General features: G+C 41.8%; 2 protein-coding genes across 2 annotated transcripts; both read right to left on the minus strand.

Annotated features, from left to right (window-relative positions):
• Nucleotides 1–2,921: 2,921 nt before the first annotated feature.
• On the minus strand, nucleotides 2,922–6,348 carry cidec (cell death inducing DFFA like effector c). Its single transcript, XM_080891412.1, has 6 exons — nucleotides 6,255–6,348; nucleotides 5,917–5,985; nucleotides 5,655–5,808; nucleotides 4,817–4,966; nucleotides 4,037–4,230; nucleotides 2,922–3,304 (listed from the first exon to the last, which is right to left on the minus strand). The coding sequence occupies exons 2-6, from the start codon at nucleotides 5,967–5,969 to the stop codon at nucleotides 3,121–3,123; spliced, it is 735 nt and encodes a 244-aa protein (XP_080747538.1). The 5' UTR covers nucleotides 5,970–5,985; nucleotides 6,255–6,348; the 3' UTR covers nucleotides 2,922–3,120.
• Nucleotides 6,349–14,237: 7,889 nt separating this feature from the next.
• Nucleotides 14,238–19,591, minus strand: uqcrc1 (ubiquinol-cytochrome c reductase core protein 1). The gene is made up of 13 exons (XM_080892736.1): nucleotides 19,377–19,591; nucleotides 18,285–18,425; nucleotides 18,079–18,165; nucleotides 17,826–17,955; nucleotides 17,400–17,598; nucleotides 16,742–16,821; nucleotides 16,524–16,639; nucleotides 16,222–16,365; nucleotides 15,642–15,802; nucleotides 15,459–15,544; nucleotides 15,050–15,138; nucleotides 14,840–14,915; nucleotides 14,238–14,746 (listed from the first exon to the last, which is right to left on the minus strand). Exons 1-13 carry the CDS (start codon nucleotides 19,437–19,439, stop codon nucleotides 14,682–14,684), a joined length of 1,437 nt encoding a protein of 478 aa, XP_080748862.1. The 5' UTR covers nucleotides 19,440–19,591; the 3' UTR covers nucleotides 14,238–14,681.
• Between the last annotated feature and the right edge of the window lie 17 nt (nucleotides 19,592–19,608).

Raw genomic sequence — 19,608 nt, forward strand, 5'->3', positions numbered from 1 at the left:
AAATAGCATTTGTTCGGCTTTTCATTTTGCCATTTGTTGATTCACTTGAAGAGCAAGTAACGTAATATTGGTCAAGTGATCAGTTTCATATCAATCTTTCGTGATGCACCGTCATATTTACATTATTTGTACAGTACGAATGATTTGCTTTGGTACCTGGTCAAACTTAAGCTCTCCTTAGTATGGCTGGCTCCGTCTCTCCAACAGCGCACTCACGGGCAGCAGCTGCCCCGCCCCCTCGCTCAGTCGCTTAGTGCCTGAGCTTGGATCATACCAATATCAGGGGGGGATTCACGCACAGTCGTAAATTCCCACAGTGTGCACTATGTGCTTCGAATATTGTGTGTACTTTTTGTTTTATACAGTTGTCAGCCAGGCATCTAACTATGAAAAAATTACACTCCAAAATACCCCGGGCTTCTGACAAAACAACCCGGGCTTAAGCCCCGTAAGCCACCCCCACGCTCCGCCCCTGTCTGGACCACTAACTGCAGCTAATAGTTTTTTCCTTTTTCCATCATCAATTTTCAGATTGAATGAACAGTCAAGAAAACAATCTAAAAGTATTTTTGAAATGCAGACTTGCAATCACATCTTTTTCAGACGTTTAATCACAGGGGAAAAGAAGACATTTCTTTCCCTAAAATGTTTTAAATTGCTGATACTTAACCAAAATAAAGTGCAGGGAGAAGTCTATCTTAACTTTAAGTTTTAAAGTGGTGCATATGAGGCCAAAATATGGATTTTTTTGGTAACTTACCCTCATGAATAAAAAAGGTGAAGTAGGTATGGTCAGTAATAACTGTAGGCTGGCGGGCTGTGAGATTACGACTTGTGCATGTCCCCAAGGCCGTTGGAGCACACAGCAAAATACAAACTGTTAAGCATCGCAGGCATACACACAATCCAAACAGACAGCCTCACTTTGATGCGCGCGGTGAAATGTTTCCAGCGGACCGCGTTGATGACTCCCTCAGGAGCGTGGGAGAAAACACAGAGCTTCGGAGACCGTAACTGTGTCAAGCACCCACTCCCACACACAGCCGGAGGTTCTAATAAAACCCAGATTCCTCTGCTAAATCGATATTTCGTGAAGCACTTTGTGCCAAAAAGCGCGCGGAGCGATGCGCAACAACATCTTTAATCACACGAACCCTGCATACAAAGCTGCATATAGCCCAATCAACACATTAAGTTAGATGCAATCGGCGCTACGTGCAGTCATAATAGTTCATAAACATCAGGTTCTAAATTTGCGTTTAACATATGCTGCGTAAAAGTTAAACTTAAGCATTTTCAAAACTTAAGCAGGTGGTTTAATATGTGAAATCCATCCATACTAATCAGACCTTTAATTAGTAACTTTTAATAATGGACAGTGGTGACGTGCATGCCAAATACTTGCCAAGCGCTGCGCATTATATACTGAAATGTCGGGTTTTTTTCGTTTTTTAATCCATTATTTATTTATTGCCAATTAGCACTCTTACCTTTCAGAACCTTGGGCTCAACGATCCATTCCTTCACCATGAGAGTGCTGATGAGAAGCGTCCCTTCTGTCCAGAGGTGTGTACGAGCCGAGCGCATGCTCAGCGGTAGCAGCTCCAGGAGGGAGTGCTAACAGCAACACAGCCTAGTGGGACAGACAGACGGCTGCAGCTCATCCCCTGCTGGATCCACAGAGGACTCTGCCGTCTGTAGGACTTCAGCTGACTGGGTGAAGGAGGCGGGATCATCACGACCAAACACTGTACACCACTTACAAAGTTAAATGACTAATATTTGAAAATATAGTTATAGTGGTATTTGAGGAACAGCTTTGAAGCCTGATCTAGATGATTATAAGAGCCTGTTTTTGTGCAAGAAGCTGCTTTAAAAAAAAAAAAAAAAAAAAGTTTGAATCACTTTTTACGTTGGTAGCATGGCGATCCAATTTTTTTCTTGAATCAGATTTTACAATACAGCTATAATTTTACAATCAAACCTGGTCAAGGTCAACTAATATTAAAGCAACACATGGCCAGTTATTTTTACTGTGCATAAAAACCCTAAAATTGCAGACAAGCCCCACAGCCTGAAAGAGCTAACACAAGCCAAAGACATCAACATTGATTGAATCTTTGCTACTTTAAACACACACACACTCTTGAGTGGTGCCTCCTTGTTTCCAGACACAATGATTGTGGAACAGCAGGACACAGAATGTACCTCTTGCCTCATTTCACCGCAAAGAATTTGGAAGAAATGGCCATTGTTCATACTCGCGCAGTATATACACAAATGTGTGCAAGTAGTTCATGAATTTAGAGACATGGACTGAATATCAAGTGACCAACCCAAGTTATTTTCTGTAGATAATGTCAAAGCAAAAAGGAATCTTCTAGATAACGCTGCGCGACAAGACCACAGTCTCACTCAGTTCATCAGGTTATGCAAGACAGCCACTTAGGCTAAAATCGGTCCTGCTTTTGCCACCGCCTTTCCTCAGCAAGATGGCACAAGTGGCACTTCTGCTGCCAGCTGAAAACATCTTTCTCTGTAATGGTTTGCTTCCGTCCCCTCACCCCATGCAGCTGCTAGCTGTTTCCCGTTCCTTCAATCTTTTGCTCTGGTTTTCTGAGACAGAGGCAGGCTGCAGCTGACAGGACACTGCAGCCCAGGGGACAATTAGGGAAGCGTGGGAGAGACAGCTGGACCTGTTGCTAACACATGCGCGCGCGCGCGCACGCACGCACGCACGCACGCACGCACACACACACACACTAAAGTGTCTTGTGGGTTTGCTGCATTCACATTTAAATGAACTTTCAGGAATGGCAAAATAAAAACAGTTGCTTTTATTTATTATATCATCATAGGAAAAAGTTGCACAATAGTGAGTAAAAGTGATTTTAGAGGAATAAATTGTGGCATTGGTTTATACATACATAAGAGGTAAACAAATGTAACAGCAAAAAAAAAAAAAAAGTGACATTGAAAAGAGACTGCCGAATTCATGACGTTGCCAAACTGCACTGGAAACTATGAGATGATGAAACGAACTGCATGCTTCATCTGTGACAACTACACTGATGTACATCTAAGAGTGGATAAGAGCTCAACCTCACCACTGTCAGTCTATCATAAGTAAGAAATCTTTCCCAGCAGCATGTTCTGCAGCTGTCTGATCCTGCTTTCCTGTGGCAGCGCCAGGCTCTTCTCCACTCGCACCTCCTCTTCCAGCAGCTGCTCGATGTAGCAGGAGGAGCCCAGCAGGATGTGGCCTGTGGCCTGCATGGAGAAGATGGTCCATCGCAGAGCCTCCCTGGAATCACACACATGAGAACAAGAGGGAGGATGGTCATAAATAGCCAGTTCCCATTTACAGCGACATAAGTGGAAACCAATAGGCCCACACAAACAGCCTGCATGTAACGAGATACGAGTATCAGTCTGGTATAATTCAGACAAGTCACAACACAAGGAAGCCAGATAGTCTTGATAGTCACGACCTCAGATGCTCAATTTTGACATCAACTGCATTTCATAAAACTGATATCCACGACCTTTTAAACCACACATCCTGCAATAGGAGCATCGCATTTGACAAGTCTGCAAAATGTAATCCTCTCAACTGAAGCTCCGAGCCAAAGCTGAAAACCAGCAGATCTCGGCAGCGATGACATAACAAAATTAATCTCAGTAAAATCTAGCCTTTGGTCTTCTAGGGTCTGCGCATTTCACCACCCACACAGGTGTACACGCTCAAACCCGAGTGCATCATTTATACACAAGGGTCTGCTTTTAATACTTTTATAAGAGAAGCACGGGAGGGAAAAAAATACTAAAAAGTCTCAAAAGATAATCGTGCTAATTTATGCATTAGAAATTCATTCACACTGATCAGTTTTCAGCTCTAAGTGGATTAAGCTATTACTACAAACAATATGTTTCAGTAAAGATGCCACAGAGATGCTCTGAAAAAACAATCAGTTACATAATAGTTCAACACAAAATACAAAAATATCAGAATATTTTGGCAGCCTCCATCACTCACTTTAGCATCTTTTTGGCAGCGTAACAGCGCAGGTCATAGGACACAGTATAAACACCATACAGCGTTGCCTTCACATTCAGGCAGCCAATGAAATCTTTGGGGTTGTTCTTGTAGAGGTCAAAGGTCAGCTTGGCCACATCTCTCCGCTGCTGTTGCTGCCTGCAGTCAATAAGGCAATCTCTGGAGAGGTTGTACTGGGGGGGCGACAGGATGAGGGATATGAGTCAGGACAAATGGGCACAAATCAGCGCTCAACTCCACCGCCACACACTTGAACTACACACTGATGGCGCTCCTGCCAGCGATGATGTGAGTAGCAAATGACAATGAGAAAAGGTCAATGAGGGGTCGTTGCAGAAAACATTTGGGAAGGGGTCCAAATTAATGCATGTATCACTTACTGAGAAAGTTCATTGCTTTTGGGTGAATGTTACTGCAATCTCACAAATCCCTCATGTCCAATTAGTATCAGACCCCTGCCTTCCATTTTTCTCAAAAATATTGAGCGGGGAGAAACTAATGTGAGGTTTACTCCGCGTTCTGCCTTTGCACAACAAATGGCATGTTGCCCTTCCATTTAATTTGATGGATAAAATATTTAACTGGATAGCCAATGTATCACAACACAGACTGGTCCATATTCATGGCTTCTGCATTATGCCTTTCTATCAGTCTACATCAAAGAATCACTGGCTATCAATATGTTAATATTTGCACGGCCACAATGAAGTAAAGTTGCTGGCCAAGAGTGCCATCTAGTGGCTAATCAAAACTACATACAGGATGTGGGCTCCACTTCTGTCCCTTCTGCAGAGCCATCAGAACAGCATTTTCTGGGAGCGTTTGAAAGAATTCCTCTGTGTCCACACCAGTGCCATCTTCATCCAACACCAACGCACTGACGCACAGTATACCCAACGAGTCACTGGCCTGAGCGAGAGTAGAGATGAGGAAAAAATAAAATAAATACGTACAGTGACCTCATCACAAGAAAATATGCCGTAAACCATAAAGCAGTTATTACACAGCTGTTCTGAAACATTTATTTTGGGAGTGGTCTCTTCTGTGATGACTCCATTGTTAAGGCAACAGCCAGACGGCTTGATGAGTAATGAAAACGCTATGAATCACATATGATAACCTTCAACACCCATCGGACCCTTTACACCATTCTGTCAGACGGCACTCTCCACAGCCATCATTAAGAAGCTGATTCAGGGAGCCTGTTTTTCATCCCTTTACCAAAAGTTACAAGGAGCACTGAATTAATGCCAAGGCATACTGAAGCCATTCAGATCTTGCTAAGACACTTTAGGCTTGATTAAATTTGGCTTCTTTATAAATTAACATTATTATAGTCTGACACCAGCCCTTTTTCTTGTTACATTTCACTTACATGAGCTCGAAACACACTCAATCACTTCAGATGGTGCAGCAACAAGTGGCAAACCTTTATCTAATTTCAATGGTCAATACACACCACAGAATCCCCCTGATTCCTCCGTTTTTAGTCCAAATGCTTTGTGACCACCTTACCATGATTATTAGGTGCTGACCAAGTCCCCCCCCCCCCCCCCCGACACACACAGCATTTTTACACCTCACATCTTTCTCTCACCTTATTTGTCAGGTCTTCTAGCGTGTCTGCCATTATACCCTTTTTCACACTGCGGTCAGCATTCGTGACCCTGAAAGGCTTCGGTCGAGGAACTCGACCCGACAGGAGCTGCTGGGTCATGGAGGCACTAGCTGACACGCTCGCTGTTACACACCTGAGAAAAAGGTGTAAGACGTCAGGTCATCAGCTCATATATTTAAAAGAAAAAAAAAATTTTAAATAGCAAAAGAGCTAAGGGTGACAACCATCACAAAGCACTTACTTGGAGAGGTTAGATGGCGTGAAAAGGCTGAGTGACCTCATCGCATAATCCATATGAGAACAACTCGACCTGCAATTATAAGTATGATCAGTGTGGCAGCTAGGCTTCATGTGAAAAATGAGGAGACAGAAGGAGACAGTGGCAGCTTTGCAGTTTAAAACTGAAAATACCAGTAATAAAATTAGGAAAACGATTTCAGCAAATTCTGGAACTGGAGGCCACTTTTGGCAGTCAGTCTTACTCATTTATAAATATAACTTGTAAGATAAACATTCCTTCAATTTCATGATTATGTCCCAATAAAAAGAAAAGAAACAATCAAGAATAATAACTCTTACAGTTTAGGAAACTCAAGACTTCTCCCAACCCTGTCTGAATATAATCCTTATGTTGATCGTTTTTGTTCCCGAAGCGCTGCTCCCAGCAGTGTGGACCACAAAAGCCTCTGAGATAAAGTACACGCTCCTCTCTTGTTGCTGTTTCTTGCAACACTTGGTCACTGAACTTTGTGCTGATGACTGTTGATCTGGTTGCAACTCGTCAGCTTTATTGAGAAATCCTGCATAAACACTCCCACTGGCCCTGGATTTTAATTTGTTATAATAACCCAGTATCTTAAAGAAAGTTCAGCTAAAATTAAAAATACACAGCTGCATGAAGAATCAGGCAGTGTGTTCAGCAGAGCAGCACTAACCTAATTCTAACTAACTCCACTGCTTAGTGGCTTCAAAACTGAATTGAATCTGTGAGGCTCCAAAGCGGTTGAGGTGATCTGAGGAAAGATGTTATTTAGGGGAATGTACGCTTTAATTACAGCATTATTGTATAATGCTGGAGGACATGAGAACATGTACTTTTCACAAATTAGGTCATAGTTCATTGCTCAGCACATCACACTGGAGGATTGGCTCACGCTGACGAGGTGTGTGCGCACTGTCAGGTGTTATCACACTGGGCTACACGTCATTGTCTGACATCACCTGTGAGCGCCGAAGGAAAATCCTAAAAGTCAAGAAGTTACTGTAGGAAAAAGCAGCAGATACATTTCTGTATACTCGTTTATCTCTCAATCCAGCTAAAACGGATGTTTAGACAAATGAAAGCCGCTAACAATTTAAAATACATGAATTAAAGGACACTGGAGTTCACCTATTAAACATGGGGGATTTAGCCATTTCTAAACTAGGCTTTCTCGCCCGTGAACAAAGTGTACACCGTCACAAACAAAGACAATGGCTCCACAAAAACAAGAAAAATAAAGAAAATGCTCGTTAAAGTTCACGGTTTATATTAAATCTGTTCGTGGTAATTAAAACAAATCATAGCGAAGCAAAATCCTTAGATGAACCCTTACGTTTGTAGTGTTCCTCCCGTGAAGCGCCTTCCCGCTAGCTTGCTGAACCGCTAATTAATAACACCTGCTAACGGCTGTAATTAAAGCCTGCGCCATTTTGAATGTACCTGTCTTTATTTTAGGGTTAGTGTCGTTCTTTTTTTTTAAACAACATGCTATCCAGTGGGCATACTCATTACTTGTGAAAACACCTATTCATCCAAAATGTTAAAATTGCACCTCAAAGGATAGTGGATGAAGATTTCAATTAATTACGGAAGTAAAAAAGAAAGCAAAGGACATCTTGTGGATGAGCAAGGAACTGCAGGTAGGAACTTTCTGCTGTTACATAATGTAACTTTACTGGGCAATTTATACATAATCTATTTTATTACAAAACATTTAAATATACAGAAATCTTTAATCTTCAAATGTGACCACCACATACAGACCACATCATGATAAGATGATGAGAGCATCTGCATGCTGGTGCATCTGTACAGTAATGACTGAACAGTGAAGCTCACTTTCGTTGATTTCTCTAGTGCATTTTGAATGAATCGGCTGCTGCTGTGAGAAAAGCTACAGGAAATGTCAGTAAACTTCGACCATCTCATGGATTGCTGACTATCTCACAAAGAGGGTGCAGTATGCTGAACAGAGCTCTGTGTGATTTGGTTGATGTGCAGTACAGTAGCTCCACAGGAATCTGTGCTCTCTCCATTCCCGTTCTCCTGGTACACCTCAGACTTCCCTTATACCTCCTGGTCATGCTACCTACAGTAATACTCTGATGATTCTGCGGTGGTTGGATGTATTAGTGATGGAGAGGAGGACTAAACTGTTTGTGGGGTGGTCTGTGAGGAATCATCTGTAAAGCAGTGACACCACCTGGATGGTGATGGACTTCAGAAGGAAGAGGTTGGCTGAACAATCCATTCCCCTCTCTGTTTATCGTTTACGGGACAGGATCTGGATATGGTGGAGGAGTACAACTGGAAGACCAGCACAGGCTGTATAAACAGGGCACGAGCAGGCTCTGCTTCCTGCAAAAGCTGAGCTCCTTCAATGTGCAACAGAGTGATGGAGGTTTTCTATCACTCAGCATCCTTTGCTGTGGTCTGCTCAGGGAGCAACATCAAAGCTGGTGACACCAACAGTCTGAATAAACTGATTAGGAAGGCTGGCCCTCTGACTGGCTGCAAACTGGACACTTTTATAGCTGTGATGAAGACGAGGCATCTGAAAAACCATCATCCATCATGGATAATCCTGAGAAACCTCTGCATGACTTACTGGACAGGCAGCAGAGCTCCTTCTCTAACAGACTGATTCAGCTCTGCTGTCACAAAGAAACACACGGGAAATCTTTCATACCGCACATTATCATCCTCCATAACACAATATATCTGTCTGACAAAGAACCATCTGCCAGATTTTTTTCAACAGGTTATTTGGTAAATTCAAAAGAATTTCCCAAATATGCCTCCTCTCACAAGCCTCCTCTCCATCACAACTATAAAAGTGTCCAATTCAAAAGATATGGGATAAACAAAGCATTTCTCATCTCATCATCAGTGGAATAGTGAAAATTTGGAATACTCAAAAAATGCTCAGACAGGCAAACGCTGTAGGCTTTGTTAGGAGGGAAAATGGTTACTTACTGACTGAAATGTTCAGTCCGAGTGTATTTCCTGTACTCTTAGCAGCTGTCTCGGCCAATGCGTGCAACAACTTGGAAGCCAAACTGAAAGGGACAAATAAAGACTGCGGTGTCACAGATGAGAGCACTCATTACATAAATCAGAGTACACTCCAGTTGCGGTTTATGGTGATAACTGCCTTGTGATGATGATGATGATGATGTGAGTTGTATTTATTTGAACTTCATAATAAGTTCATATTTTAAGTATGCTTCACCAGACAGATACGTCAGACTATAGAGCTGTGTCATGGGAAACAAAGCTCCAGCTTAAACACAGAGTAAAATTACTGTTTAAAAGCAGAAACACTTGTTTTATTTGTGGTTTACCGCCCGTGGTAACTGCTACAAGAGATGCTTTTAGGCTAAAGGTTTGAAAAAAACAGAGATAATACTGTTATAATATTCTCATGGCAGTGTAAACAACCCCAAGCTAATTAATGCCAGCTAAGGCAACAATCTAATACTATTGTGTAAATAACCGTCAGAGCATTTATCTTAATTCCAGATAGTTTGTCTGCTGCTCAGCAGGGTATTAGTGGCTTCTTTACTTATATTTATTGTATTATAATCACAGTAATTGAAGTGATTTGTTTCATTTAGTTTCTGTTATATCCGCACGTTTTGAGGTCCAAAAGTGTGAAGATGATATTTAAATCAAGCCAAAGTCATGGTCAGCATAAAACAGAGAAGAAGAAAAAAGCCTCACAGTGTAAATCAGATGAGCAGTTTATTTCACTCTGTTGCTTCACATTTCTTGCTCGGTGTAAGAGCACAGATTAATTATGCCATAGATGTTAGTCTACTCCAGAGCAGATAGGGCTTCAGACTAAGAATAGCTGTGACTTGTTTGCCAAATGTATCAGTAGTGAACAAAGGTTTTTAGAAAGGGTCTCTTCTTCTTTTCAGAGGTCAATATCCTGCGCGTGTCTTTGTCCTGTTATCACCCATCGGCGCCTGCTGTGGGTGACGCAGGCTCATTTGGCTGAGACCCATTCATTTGTGCTTTATGGGCTGCTGATGCTTGTAATTATGGCAAGCGTGCCTGATATCAGTGCAGAAATGAATTAGACTTGAGAAAAAATGGATTATGATATTGGATTTAATTGTATGTTTTCTACGGATTGCATGCAAATACAATAAAACACTTCTCCGAGTCACAGTTTGGGAGCCAATGGTGAGTATCTGAGACTAAACACCAGCATCATCTTACATTGTTTGCAGTGTCCTTGTTGTGATTGTTGTTGTTGGTTTTTTGTTTTGTTTTTTCACATCACTGTAGTGATTAATCAGTCCATGGTGTGGTTTGTGTGTGGAATGGATTAAATATAAGTATAAAAGTAAAGCAGATCTAAGCTCTAAAGGACAGATACTGACCGCAATGACTACTTTCACATGAACTAACATTGTTTCTAACCAGGTGTCAGTGCCACAATGTGTTAGCTCTGTTGTGAAGTGAGATTTCCTCCATCAAGCCTTCAAACTTCTCCGGGGGGGCTTTCATTTCCTCTTGCCTATTCGTGCCATCAGCTCTGCATTGGCTGCTGCCTTGGTCCTCATGTCCTGATTCTTGGCCAGGTCTATGAGTACACTGAGGATGCTGGTGGGAACATCAAGGGACAGAGCAAAACGGGACGCCTGCTGGGCTCTCTTTGGCACCTGGGAGGCAGGGCGCGGGGCTCGCCTGAGCACGAGATGATGCTGTGATCGGAGCAGTGAGCTCAACGCACCGTTGCGGTTTAAGATGTCGACAGCCAGCATGTCCCTCTCTGTGTCTTCATCGAGTTTGGCAACAGCCAGACTGCTCCTCCGGCTCTGAACACACAAAGGAAGCAGCAGAGCCAAACAGAAGCACGCACGCACACTTCTCATGGTCAGGACTGTCTGCAAGCAGAGAATCAGCTCCATATTACACAACTGTGACAGTGCAAGACTTCAGTGAGTGATCGCATGGAAAGACAACAACATATCCAACTGATGTACAAAAATAAAAATAGCTTTTTATTTCTTCAGCAATAAAAAGATGATGAAACACAAAATTCTTTAATACAGTTCTTTGCAAATCATTTTAGATCATCTGAATATTTAGTTTCTTAACCTTTCAATCATCCATCCATTTGATCCTCCTGTTATAGTCTGCAGTATTCTCTGATTCATGCATAGATAAATCTTTGCAAACCTCGTCAAGAGCCAGCCAAAATCAATACTTACTCAGTCACCAATATCAAAAGTTGGTAACTTGACAAAAAGGCACTTCTCCCTCCTCTGTGTTAAAGACAGCAGCTCTTTTTATGCTCAGATGTCCTGTAATCTTGTATTTTCTGTCTCACAGCTTCTGCTTCTTCACCGGAGGAGCAATGTGCACCAAACACGGTCGGATGTTGAACTGGACTTGACGATGAGCCGCTCGTCCTTTGCTTCGTCTTCAACCACTTTAATCCTCGCCGTGACACTGCCCCTTCCCCTCTCTGTTTATCGTTTACATCTCTACACCCCATCGCCCTCCCCTCATTTCATCTCATTTCCTTTGCACTCAGTGCTATCTTATTCTTTCTAAAAATAACACAATAGTAATCACAATAGCTTGCTTGGAGTGACTTGAAAAGTTGCCCCAATTTGGAGTCAAAGCACAGCCCACCTCCACGTCCATTCAGAAGTTAAGCATGGAGACGCTGCGAGAAAACAGTAATTGTTGGGTGTTGAAATGTCCCATAAATTGTTCATCTTTTCATCATGCTTGTTAGTTTATGTTTTGGAAATCATCCGTGCAGACTGAGTGAACATCAAACATGACAGTGATAAGAACACTGTGGGAGACATGCCCATTTTGGTCTAATTTAACTGAATGTATTTAAGGAGTTTGAAACATTAAGGTGGTTGGGAGCTGGTTTAGATTTACTGACAACAGTGTGAGTGAGTCTGTTCTGTAACATGCATTAGCTGGAAATCACAGCAACTAAATAAGACATGAGGTGAGTGAGGTGAATTTTTTTTTGTGTGTGTTTGTTAATACCAATTAACAACACAGAATAAAAGTTTTTCACTGGCTGCCAGTTTTGAAACTTGTTCTTTGACTAATGTCAGTCTTTTCGATCTGACCCTCTGCATGACAGCCCCTCCTTGACGTGTTTTTACGCCTATGCCCCAGGAAAAAAAAACATTGACTCTTAGAGGAACATGCTGTGAGAACACATCTTTCTTCCTTTCTACAGAGCACAGAGGAGAAGAGGTGAGTATAAAGAGGTTAGAAGGAGAAGTGACTGCAGATAAAGCCCCGTGGAGGAAAAGTCTTACAGGGCCAGGAGGGCAACTCAACAAGACGAAGCCTATCTCGTTTCCTGAGTCACCTCCATTCGGGCCCATCAAAGAACTTACTCTCATCCGACTAATGATATATTACGAGTGCAGCCAGATTACGATTGCTAGGTCCTTGAGGGCCTCAGGCTTACGAGCCGTTTCAGTTACCCACAGGTCACAGTAATGTCACACAGCAACAAACAGATGTACTGAGTTGTACCAGCAGCATTATTCAACATGACACGGAGCAGCACATGAACCTCAGACGATGTCATCTGTGTGATTCAAGATAAAACATACGTCATAGCAGGTCCTACTTGCCCATTCAACTGACTAATGACGTAGGCTGTTTACAATGAGCCTGATGCGTATCAGAGAGCACTTTATTCTCCGACTGTTCGCCCCGCTTAATATTCATGAAATGTTTCAGTTCTAAAGACGTTGTTAATAAAACGCAGCAATTGGCAGCAGTAAGGACAGGCTATTAGAAGACAATTGCAAATACTTATTCACTGTGGCAAAACTGAAGTAGGCAAACTGCGCTTTGGCCACAGCCACAATTTAAACGTCAAGACAAAGATCACAGATTAACCCAACATATCATCTGAAGTCTGAGCACAGATAATAGAAATGGCACGTCTGGTTTAGGACAACAACATGAATGATAATGTGTTCATTAATGTATACAATTTTTTCAGAAAAGTAAAAAGTGCGATGTTTACAACACTACAAAAACTGTGACAATTTAAGTTCCAGCAAAAACTTTAGATTTAAAAGTGAAGGTAGTCTAGTAACCACATCATCAGTGCTTTAAAAGTCCAAGAACCTCCAGACAGAAATATTAGCCCCCACACAGCTCTTCCAAACAAACTAGTTTTATTTTGAATGCTTACATTATTTTACTTTACAAAATCTGCCAGGGGCAAAATTATTGGGCCACCCAATGCTAATTGATAATTGTGAATCCTTTTTGATGGATTAAAGCTTGCAGTCATTTGTTGTGAATTTCAACAAGTCTCAAACATGCCTCCTGAGTAATCTCAGCTCATTCTTCTTTAGCCAATCTGTCAAGCTGCTCTAGATTTGATGGTCTTCTCGGACTTTGCTCTTCTGTTCACCTCACAGATTTTCAATGGGATTCAAATGAGGTCAGTCAATAACTTTCACTTTGGTCTTCTTCAGGAGCATGTTTTGGGTCGTTATTGTGTTGGAAAACAAAGCACTGACCAGACTAGTTTTGTTGCTTACAGCTTGATATTTTCTTCAAAATCTTCACATATTCTTCTTTCTCCACATCCACAGCATAATACTCCCAACTCCTGTGTTTCACTGTGGGGACGGTGTTCTTTGGGTTGTAGCCGCTCCTTTTTTCTCCAAACATGAGCAGCATCTTTATGGTCAAAAAGCTGTAGCTTCATCTCATCTGTTCTTGTCCTTAGTATGCTTCAGTCTGACTTCAAGGTGTCTCTTCTGCACGAATAGTTTTCTCTTGCTAACCTCACAATCCATTCCTGTGCAGTCCTAGTCTTGTTCTGTGGCGCACTCTTTGTTTTTATACTGTGTGTAAATTGGAAGATAACCCTCAGCTTTAACCTGATTTTATAAGTTTCAAGTATCGCAAAGTTAAAGTGCATCATTGCACAGCAGTGGTTTGTGCTTTGGCTCAATTAAAGTTTTTCCTTCTGCTGAAAAATCTTATGCGGAAACACAATTGATGCTTTCTAAAGGAAACTACTGTGTTTAGAAATGTTATGTTGAAAAGCCCTTGCTGTGTTTAAAAAGTACTTTTTCCTTAGTGGTCTGATATTACAAACCTATGTTTTAAAAACATTGTGAGGTGTGAATGCGACTCACAGTAAGACCAGGTTAGCTCTTTGCTTATATTGTGCACACGCGTACTGTTTACATTCATATTCAACATTTCTGTATTTACATAATTTAATCATTAAGAAATCCTTTTGTATGACTAACAAAGGGACACAAGACAAATATTTTACAGTTTTTTTTTTAATTTTTGTTGGAATGAGAGCTTCTGTTATGTACAATAGTGGACAGAAACAAATGTTACAGAAATTATAAATATACTCTTGCTCCATCTGGTGATATTCAGTACTGACCATATTATGTCACACTGATAATTATTCAATGTTCAAGTCAGCCCTCTGTTCCCTTTATAAATCAGTATAAGGTGAGCAGTACCTGTGCAGTACAATCAATATGTAACCAGAACGCAATTTAAAGACAAAATATGCAGATTGGCTGCCCCCTGATGGCTACTGTTAATGAGCTGGTTGGACAAAAACGGGAAGCAGAGGTTGGATGGCTGCCTTTGCTGACACACCAACATGTGGAGAATCCACTGTTTACTCTCGCAGAGATAAGGGGAGGAAGGTGAAGTAAGGGTGAGGAAGAAGAGACACATAACTAATCATCTTAGAACCTCAGCCAGTACATGGCACTGCGCATTCTGTTGTAGTCCGGTAACTGCTCAATGGGGCCTGGTGGAGAGAAGGAGGGACAGGTTACAGAAAATAGTTGCAGCATGAGCTGCATCCTTGCTGTGAAGAGACTAAAAGTACAGCAGAACTCACCGACAGCAGCCACAGCAGGACACTTATCGTAAATGTATTTGCAGCAGATGTCACGCACCATCTTGGGGGTCACAGCCTGAAAGGAAAGATTTAGAGTTAAAACGCTCATCCGGGAGAGACTACAGGACTAAGCCAAATCTGAGAAGGTACTGTATGATGCTGTGAAGACACAGAACATCGTGATCTTTTTGTCCTTTAGAGTAAACTTACATCAATCCGAGCATCCCACTCTGCTATAGGAATACGCCGGCCGTAGTTCAAAATGTGTCTGCCAATGTCATCACAGATTGGTGTTGTTCCTAGAAGGTAAACAGGAGTGTCAACTTATAATTCATGAGAGTGGTGTGTCCGAGTTCATAAAAAGAGAACGTTTTCATTCTTTTTTTCTGTGATTAAAACATACTGTACTGTGTGAGACTTTCAGGGATGCAGTGCACACAGTATCATCAGGTAGTGTCATTGCTCTCAAATTCATTCTGCTGCACATGTTCAGCTCAAAAACGTTTTAGGACTTTACTTTTTTGAAAAGGAGCTTATGAAAAAGATCTAAAAATTCCAGGTTTTCAACGGTGTGCAAAAACTATATGCACATGTATAATCCATTACAGATATTACGTACCATTGAGCTGTCCAACCAGGCTAGCCTTCAGAGCATTCCTGCCTCTGGCGACATCACTCTCTGTCACTGTGGTGCACAGATTCATCCTGCAGGGAGCAAAATATGAAGGAATTAAACCTTTAGCAACAAACCACAGACTCTAATGTTCCCGTTGCATCTCTCTGTCCGTGAACCATTACTGACCAGGCATTCTGGGACCAGTGCATCATGTCGTCGATGTTGTTCTTATCGGCCACAAAGTAAATGCCCAGCAGGCCAGTGTCGCTGTAAGAGGAGTGGAAGGCCTGGAAGCTGTGACAGAGGTTATCCTCCACCGCCAGGCGAGCCAGGCGGCTGCTCAGGTGCTGAAAAAGAGAAGAAAAAGGAATATGTTATTATATTTCTTCATAACTAAAGAAGAAACCAAGAGTCAAGTTTTTCCAGTTGAACTGATTCGTGTATTCAATAGCTGACACTCACAATATAATTACAGTATTACTAAAAAAAAGTACTCTTTTTTTGTTTACATTTTAATCACTTTCTTGTCAGACATAACAAAGACTTGTTCATCTCAGCAAGATCCTCCTTTCTGAGTTTAAATCTCAAATCTGATATACTATACACTGTGGCAGCAACACTTTTACCTGAGAACAAATAAAGCTTAAAAGATAAAGAACCAGCATGATGATGTCATGTTTGTGGACATTTCAATACTACAGTTACACTTTCATCGTTGCCGTCTGTTCTACACTGTACATTTTAAAAAATAAATAACATTTCCAACCTTTCCACCACCGTAGGTAAGGTCATAGCTGCCGATGATGGCGTTGGCCACCATAAGAGGCACGATGTCTGGACTAGCAGCACTAGCACCCTCCACGGCGATGGCAATGTGTGCCAAGGGAAAAGCATCGTCACGCATACGGACCTGAGGAGAGGAAGAAGACCATTTACCATAATTTTGAATGTCCCCACGTCTCATTCTAAACAAGAACCAGGTTTTTGAAATCTTTATAAACACAAATACTGAAGAAAAAAAAAATGAAGATGCAGTTTTTATTTGTTTTTTTAATTAACACATCTCACCTCACTGCCAGTAAACCGGCAGGGTGATAACACAGGGACAGCATCTCCCTCGTACTCAAAAGACACTCCACTGAAGTGAGACTTGGCCAAACCAACCAGCTCGTCGTGGCTCACACCTGTAGAGGAAACACACCAGATAAGCATCAAGGCTTTCAAGGTTGTAGAGCATTACAATGCACCATAATGCGTCCTAACAGCGTAAGAGGAAGAACACCTACCTCCAGCAGCAGCGAGCACCATGCGAGGAGCTTTATAGTGGCTGTTGATGTAATCCACTAAATCCTGGCGGGTCAGATTCCTGTGAGCATTGTATAAAAGATTAGTCATTTTTTTACATAAAGGTGTAAATTGTGTGATTTTTTTGCTGTGTTAGTTAAAGAATTATAACAACTATCATTAGAGCTGTGCCATATCATATTGTCTGCAATAATACCAGTATAAATTTATATGCAGTATAAAAATTATTGCGATAGCAAACAGGTGACAATTTATTAGCTCCAAAAAAAAGAAAGAAAAGAAAAAAAAAGTACAATATAAGCATATTTCCCTCATTGCTGGATTTTTCAAAAATGGCAATTTTGATTTTCGTGAAGGTTTCGGGAATCATCGAGTGACACCACTGACTAGCAAGTCGGTGGCAAACAGTCTGATGTCACATTTTCAGCTCGCCTAAGATCACTTGGAACATCAACCAAGTAGGTAGTAAAAATAGTACCTGGTATCAGGTAGTACCACCTAAATGGAAAACCCTAAAAACTAAGTCAAGCTATACTGAGCCAACTCGAATAGCCCGAGTAGTCTTTCCCCTGACAGCTGTTCTAAGACATAATAATAATAATAATCTAGAGATATTCATGAGCAGGCAGCTCCTCCCACCTGGCACTGCTGGAGGGGCCCAGCACACTGTGTCCCAGAGCAGTCCCCTGGAAGGCTGTGGCATGCAGCAGGTCCAGGCAAACTTCCTGCAGGTTGCTCTCAACTTCCTCCAACTCACGCAGGACCACGCTCCGCTGCTGCTCGATTTCAGCCTCGTTAAGGGAGCAGCTCTGCACGACTTCTGACAGCAGCTCAACAGCTGGAAAACACAGATGTTGTTCACAACTAAGAGGAGAAATGCACATACTAGGTGCTAAGAAACAATGAAAGTTGGAATTTCTTCCCTTCATAGTAGAGAACCAAGTATAAATGACTGATTTATTGTTATATTCTCATTAAATAGTTTATCTCACTGTGATGTCTTGGCGATCACTGTATTATTAAAACTAGAGAAGAATCTGTGTTTTTTTTTTTTTTGCCTCTCACCTTTAGGCAGGTCTTTGGTCAGGGTCTTCATATAGTATGCAGTGTGCTCCCGGGAGGTGTAGGCGCTCAAGTGAGCACCCATAGACTCCACCTGCTGCTCAAGGGCTGTTTGTGGGTGCTTCTTGGTTCCCTGCAAAGAAGACAAAACACATTTACTGAAGGGGGGGATGTAATTGCAACCTCTGTCATTTTGGATATATAAATTCTACTTTAACAAATAGCCCTGTAGGATAGCAAAGGTCATGAAGTTTACCTTGAAAGCCATGTGCTCCAGGAAAAAGCCTGCTCCATTATTCTTCTCACTCTCGTAGCGACTGCCTGCACCGATCCACAGTCCAACCTGTGACAAAGAAGAGATGGCATGTGCTGAATAAATATGCTGAGGTTTACATGAGTAAAAGTGTCTATCGTGTGCTTAAACAACTCCAACTTATAGCATTATTTATGACGTGTTCTTACAGTGCATGTAGCATGTCCAGTCTCCTCAGACGCAACCCTCAAACCATTGTCCAGTGTAGTAAGACGGGTTTCAGGGGCTCCTGACAGACTCTGGGCATAGCTTACTGAGGCCTGTCCACGCCTCAAGGACAGCAGGATGGGCTGGAGAAGTTACAGATGCAAAACATTAAAACAATAAATTTTAAAATAGGACTCTGGAGAACCACTTTTATATTTTATTATACTACATAACATCCCAATATAAGAACATTTGGTGTACCATCCCAATGATCTATCTGCAAGTTCAAAAGGACTCTCCTGCTAGCGGTGGCTTTTAATTAAAATGATCCATTTTGTTCTGTGTTTACAACTGATTACCTGGGAGGAAAGCATGTTTTTTCTGACTTTGTATGCGCTAATAGGTAATAAATATCAGTTCATTAGCACAATCTTTATCACCTGCAGAATGAGTGATCAAAAAAAGAAAGGCTAACCCCAAATCCCTCTAGAGCAGTGTCTTTTTAAGACGGTACAGCTGTAATGACATGTCAGGGGCTGTCACTAGTAAACAGAACTGTACTGTTATTACAAAATCTGGTAAAATCTTGAATTTATGCTACAAGTATAATCCAACCTGGGTGTTATTACGACGTTTTCATGTTATTTTCGAGTTGACGTATTCGTTCTTATCCGGCTCTTCAGCCGCATCAACAACAGTAGTCATGTGTCTTTCCAAAGTCGCTACACTATCGGTGCTAGCCTCACTTGTCTTTGAGGGCAAGTGAGGACAAATAGCAAATGTTACCTCGTCAATGACCAAATTTAAGTAAAACGACAATAAGACTGCTTGAAAGATCTTTAATGAAGTGGACAAAGTGCTTTAGGTAGCTGTTACAATATGTATTGATTCATAAGCCGATTGACCTTGCATTCAGTGATAGCTAACTAATGCTAACCGGTTACAGACTCTCCATAGCTGTACAGCGAATAGCACAGCTAGCTAGCTTCCTGGCTAGCACGTACCAGAACACTTTTAGTGTTGCGGAACATTCCGCCAATATATTCCACATTTTTTAACAAAGTATTCTGTACGACCTTTAAAGAGATACTTACTCTGTGGGTTTTGGCAAGGGCTCGACCCACAGTGCTCCCCACTCGGCATACGGACGCAGCCATTTCTTCGTACGGTTACAGAAGGCAGTCTCGGCTGTTCGGTTGGTGCTAGATTGGATCTGTCGAAGGGACGACGCCGTGATTGGTTCTTACAGTGTGATGCAGGCGCCAGCACCTCTGCTATTATTGGTTTAGACTTCGTTAGCCGAAGGAAAGCAGCCAATCACAACAC

The sequence above is a fragment of the Rhamphochromis sp. 'chilingali' genome (genome assembly GCF_963969265.1).
Source record: "Rhamphochromis sp. 'chilingali' genome assembly, chromosome: 9".
NCBI classification, from domain to species: Eukaryota; Metazoa; Chordata; class Actinopteri; order Cichliformes; family Cichlidae; genus Rhamphochromis; species Rhamphochromis sp. 'chilingali'.